Source organism: Hyposmocoma kahamanoa, unplaced genomic scaffold, assembly GCF_003589595.1.
Source record: "Hyposmocoma kahamanoa isolate Upper Pololo Valley unplaced genomic scaffold, ASM358959v1 277, whole genome shotgun sequence".
NCBI lineage: Eukaryota > Metazoa > Arthropoda > Insecta > Lepidoptera > Cosmopterigidae > Hyposmocoma > Hyposmocoma kahamanoa.
This window is the reverse complement of record NW_020653774.1, coordinates 282,193-288,062: the sequence shown is the minus strand read 5'-3', so window position 1 is coordinate 288,062 and position 5,870 is coordinate 282,193. Positions and strand designations below refer to the sequence as shown.

Below are 5,870 nucleotides of genomic sequence, written 5' to 3'. Positions count from 1 at the left end.
CCGCGCTGACCGCCGCTTCGGCGACGTCCGCGCTGACCGCGGCTTCGACGACGTCCGCGCTGACCGCCACTTCGGCGACGTCCGCGCTGACCGCGGCTTCGGTGACGTCCGCGCTGACCGCGGCTTCGGCGACGTCCGCGCTGGCCGCGCCGTCGGCGACGTCCGCGCTGGCCGCGCCGTCGGCGACGTCCGCGCTGGCCGCGCCGTCGGCGACGTCCGCGCTGGCCGCGGCGTCGGTGACGTCCGCGCTGGCCGCGGCTTCGGCGACGTCCGCGCTATCCATGGCTTCGGCGACGTCCGCGCTGGCCGTGGCTTCGGCGGTGTCCGCGCCGGCCGCGGCGCCCGCATCGGCCGACAAGTTGTACAGCCGCTCGCGGTACTTGATGATGCCCGTCTTGTCGGCCATCGCCTCCCGCGACGCGCGCTCCAGCTTCATCTGCGTGGCCAGCAGGTAGCCGTGCGGCCCGTGCGCGGAGTTGGGCTGGTACTGCTGGTGGCGCAGGTTGTACCACGGCACGGGGCACAGCACCTGCCGGACGGCGGGGACGGTGAGCGCGATGGCGGGCGCGACTCCGCTCCGTCGCGACCCGGCCGCCGGCGTACCTCCCCGTAAAGGCGTCGCTTCTTGCCCTGGCCGACGCAGAAGGAGGTCCGGAAGGGCAGCCGCGAGGGCAGCCTGGTGTTGAGGAAGGGCCAGACGCTGTCCCAGAGCGCGCGGTCGCGCAGCAGGAACCGCTGCAGCGTGCAGAGCCGCTCGCCCATCTCGATGGCGGCCGCGTCCTGCGCGTCGTCGGACAGCGCCTCGCGCGTCCAGGCGGGCGCGAAGATGGCCACCGAGCAGCCGCGCTCGTGCGCCAGCCTCACCGCCTGCACCGAGACCGTCCTTTCGTTCCGCCGCCCAAGTCTCTTTTACACGTTTCCTCCCACCCCCGATCAATTGCCAGTGGTTAATTTTGCCTCCACATCGAGCATCAGGTAGATGACGACAGTTAAGGCTCCTATTGAATCGTTCATTAAAGTTATATTGCGTGGTCCTGATGTCATTTTAATGCTTGTCCATTCATCAGTCGGTCCTCACCATTAACGGTTGGCACTACAAAATTATAGAGAGATCTTTTCTTTCTTTCGTTGCGGTCTCTTTTTGTAATCATAGAAGGTACTAAGGGTAGCGCAGGTGAATATTTAACAAAGTTGGGCCGAATTTTCAACGAAAGGAAAGATGCTCGATTATGAGCAGGGACAGCCTATACCTTCTCGTACCCGTAAGCAGCCTACGCATCGGATGAGGAGAACATCCGATTGACGCGCAACAGCGTCTTCAAAAGGGTTCGACTGTATTCGGACTGCGATGAAGTACAGCATATCCTATTCCTTAGCGACTATAAGTCTGCTGACGACAGGAGTGGGCTGCGGCAAGAGTCACGTACCTCCTGCAGGTTGAACATACCACCGCCGTAGAAGTTGCGCCCCCACACGTCCATGCCGATGAAGAGGTCGTGTCGGCGCTCGCCTGCTGCAGCCACGCTTTCGTCTAGATCCGACACTATCCACGAGTAATTTGTAAAGAACCCGTCACACGCCTCGAAATACACTCTGCAATGATCAATAACAGTTCAACTATAGTGAAGAAGCTCTTGTGAGACGAATGGGACGAAGCTTTCAAACCTGAGTGATCCACGTGCTTTGATGGCGATATGTGCGAGTAAAAAATGAGCATGACATTGAGGGGGTATGATTACGATATTAACTTGTTTTTCTCATTGAGTTGATTCTGCCAGTTGAGCTGGCCGGTGGCTGTGACGCTGTCGTACCATAAGAGGGTACCGTGTGGCAGCTCCTGGTGGAGCATCTGGTGCAACCCTCGCACGAACTCGACCAGTTTCTGCGGCTTCGACACCTGCACACATGAAATTTCGTCTCCTTGTTGTTACTGAACATAATTTTCCGTGGAACGCCTCACATCACACTACGTCACCGACACGCTAGACGATAGCGAATTCACTACGAAAAAGGTGCCACATTTTTTCGCGTCACGCACTAGTCTAAGCGGCGTCAGAGACGCCTCGAGACCTAACACACTTAGGCTATCTTTACCCAGTGATCTTTGCCTAGGGAGCAGTGACTAAATTTACCGTCCTTACTCGACTATAAATATAAGTATTTTAGCTTAGGCGAGACAAAAAATCTGTGGTATCTGTACTTTTACCTTGTTTTCTATATTAAGAAGCCACCCATCGAATTTGAGGGTTTTGGCAATGGTAACCAGCACGCTGATGAAGTTCTGCAGGTTGAGTTCCGAGGACAAGACATCCTCCCAGAAAATGGTGCCCTCCCCCCACTCGGTGATGACCGTACCTACGCAAATAATAGGCACATGGGTACGAGTATATCTGTACCACAGAGTTAAACTACGCGCGTTGGTTTGACCTGGCAGTGTGTACAGTTGTTACCGATAACTTTGACGCCGTGTGCGTGCGCCACATTGATCCATCCTAGCGGCGGCACTGTCACCAGGTGGTGGCTGAAGTAGCAGAAGATATCGATGCCCGCCCAGTGGTAGAACGAGTACGCGGTGTGGTTGCCCGTCCCGTCCACCGCACTGCACAAACACAACAGTCGTCCTTACAAACTCGGACGTTTCGTTCAATATCTAGACACGCTCATATGTCATCCAAGGTTGACAAAATGAGACGCGACAGTAGCTGCTTGCTTATACAGTCAAGAGTATATCACAGCTTGTTGCTTTACACTTTGGACCATTCTTATCATAAGCGGGATAGAGTTGGATTTAAACCGTAAGTGTCAACCTTGGCGCGCTCTTGACTCTGTACACGAATTATTCCGAGCCGTCTTTAAAATAATATTGACGTACTGACATGTAATTTTGTTTGTCTATTGCCCAAAGGCCCACATTTGCCCAAACATTATTACAAATTAGCTGTGCCCGCGATTGTATACACGCAAGCATGTATCACTTACGGATCATAATATTAGGTATATAAAAAGGAAACTCTGTTGGTTAGTTATTACGTACATAGGTATCTATTCATCACAGTAATACTTCCCGTATACAATATCGGGTGTACAGCCATCGGAGGTTAATGCATAGATTTTCCGTGTTTCTACACGCGCACGCGACAGGGCCATGTAGAGTTGGCCGCGCGAAAACCAGCTCATCCTGAAATCCACGCCGGCCACCGCGGCCGCAGCATCGGACCTGCGCTTTTGTTAAATAAAATTTTAGTCCTCAATTTGTTACTATACCTAATAAGTACCTACACTTAAATATACCTAATGTAAATTTCATTTTATTAACCAATTTAAAAAAAGGTGGAGGTTCTCAATTAGTCCGCATATTTTTTGTGTACGATATGTGATTACCACAGATCAAATAAATGAGTAAGTACTCGGACATTAGTGGATCGATTTCGATGATTCTTTTTTGTTAAAAACTTTTTTTTTTAAAACCTCAATAGTGGTCCTGTTCAAATTTGATACCACCTCTAAATGTAGCAGATTAGGTTAACCAGTTGTTGCGAACGCAACACAATTTTTGTATTTTAATATAATTTTTGAAGTAGTAATTAAACGTTCGCAAGGGTACATTGCGTTGGCCGGTGGTTCTGTTTTGAACCAATCAACCAATACTACATACATGTTATTTCATCCCTACCACATATTTTGTACTTTCTGCTTGTACTAGTACAGCTTGTACTACCACGTGGCACGTACAGGTTCACGGCTTAGTTGTACAGTGGCAGTAGCAATCCAATGGGTCTCCCAAGACATTGGGACCATCATATCACATCACGTTAGTACCATCTTAAAACTCTACTCTGTAAGTCTACCATGCTAGAAAGATTGGAAACAGAGCAGGCGCACCAGGAAAGACGGTCGGTTTCTGCAATTTACCTGCGGGTAAAAAAAAAATAGGGCAGAACGTTAGCCGTAATGTACCTACCTACATGCAACGTGATCCAGATTTAGATATAAATAGAACACGACCATTTTTTACCCAAGTCAATTTTCAACATTACGTTAGTGTCCCAGAAGTTATTGCCGCTCCCCCCATTACTAGCACGGTGCGCCAGACGCACCCAGGACATGAACGGTACGCCATTGCGAGCACATCCTTTCGTGCACACCTTTCATTCCGTATGTGTCTTCGTCTGCGTTAGTTTTAGTTCCTTGATATGTTCTTAACACATTTAAGAACAATGTAATAACGACACTGTTTGGGGAAATCGTCAATGATTGGGGAAAACTGTGTGACCGTAAATAATCTTGGGGAAACGATTAAAGTGGTTTTGCGCTTGGTTCCTATAGGCTTACCGTGACGGGAAATAGATAAACTCAAAGTATGAAATAACATGAACAGACTCTACCATTGCCAAAAAGTTATCTACATAGCGATAGAATAATTGCCGTTTCTCATTTTTTATGTACAATGCGGCCACTGCACAATTTCGCCGCTCCGTTTCATTGTATGATTTGTCATACAATGAAACTGAGTATACATACAGCGTCATACAAGGAAACATCTATTCAATCATACAATACCTACAATAGAATTTGTAGTTGTAAACGTAGTAAATAGAAAACATAAACTTACTTTGCTCATAATGATTGCTAACACTTCTCGAAAATTGCGGAGATTTCTTTACAAAGATTTGGCCATCACTAAGTGTGATTAGAGGATTAGTATGGACTGGAGAATTTTTACCGTTTGCAATTACGTCTCTCTCATCATTAAATGCGGATGGAACAACGTTTGTTCCACTAATCGTCGTGTCTACCTGTTTTGACACGAACTCGAGACATGAAGTGCTAAACCGAAAATACGTTGTCTTTAAAAATGCTAAAAATTTCATGCTATTATAGTTACATTAATTAGTGAAGAGATAGGTTTGTGTGCGCGGGGGAGAGGTTGAAGTGAGAAGGGAAATCCATATCTCTCCAGAAAAATTCTGCGATTTTTATAAAAAAAACCTATGAAGCCTAAATACTTTATATCTAGTGCCTAAGAAGGTTTTCGCGATTGTTTCACATAGGAAATTAAAAAAAGAAACTATTTTTTCAGATATAAATCGCGTATATTTGTTTTTTCAAATAAACCAACATTTCGGGCCCTTTACAGGTCCCACAGTCACCGGTGTCCCTGTTGCAGATAATTGCATTGGGTTTCAACGGCTTTTCTGCCACAATGAGGCAACAGATGAGAGGTTTGAGTCTGATGAGATTGAAGGAATTTTTATTTGCGTTTGTTCAATCTTTGTCTCAATATAAATGTATATACATATTTATAAGTAATTAAGTGTGCATTGGACCTCCATCTCACCTGACAGACAGTGACAATAAGGTAGATGGTGTAACATGCACACTTAAATAGTGCCTATTCACTCTTGCCTTGAAAACACTCAAGTTATTGCGTTCTAGGAACAAGTTATTTAACTGACGAGTGGGATAATCTCACAAAAATTGTAAAATTGTGTTGTGTAAAAAAAAATTGTGAATATCATAGTAGTAAAAACACCATGACATTCAAGGGAATAAAAATAGTAATTTTTGTTTATAATGTAATTTTTTTTTTTATAAATACAACCATTTTAAATATGTCCTAAGACGTCATGTCTACTCATGAAAATTATAATCTTAAATTTTGTTATAGTTATTAATACAAAAATCGACCACTTAGAAAAAATTCCTTCAATCCGGTCGGATTCAAACTGCCGAATTTGTTGTAATTATTAATAAATAATTACAATGAACTAGTGGAGTAATTTCACATAAAAAATAATTCAATATCAATACAAAGATCAAGAAGCAAGAAGACGTCGGTTCGAATCCGACCGGATCGAAGGAATTTTTTC

General features: G+C 46.1%; 1 protein-coding gene across 1 annotated transcript in view; it reads right to left on the bottom strand.

Moving 5' to 3' along the window:
* LOC113229089 overlaps nt 1-5,870 on the bottom strand; it is an 8,329-nt gene that overhangs the window by 1,067 nt on the left and 1,392 nt on the right. The window contains exons 3-8 of the mRNA XM_026462583.1: nt 2,451-2,599; nt 2,207-2,355; nt 1,749-1,897; nt 1,428-1,593; nt 604-867; nt 34-529 (exon numbers count right to left, since the gene is read on the bottom strand). Coding sequence (XP_026318368.1) covers nt 34-529; nt 604-867; nt 1,428-1,593; nt 1,749-1,897; nt 2,207-2,355; nt 2,451-2,599 — 1,373 coding nt within the window. The remainder of the gene's footprint in view (nt 1-33; nt 530-603; nt 868-1,427; nt 1,594-1,748; nt 1,898-2,206; nt 2,356-2,450; nt 2,600-5,870) is intronic.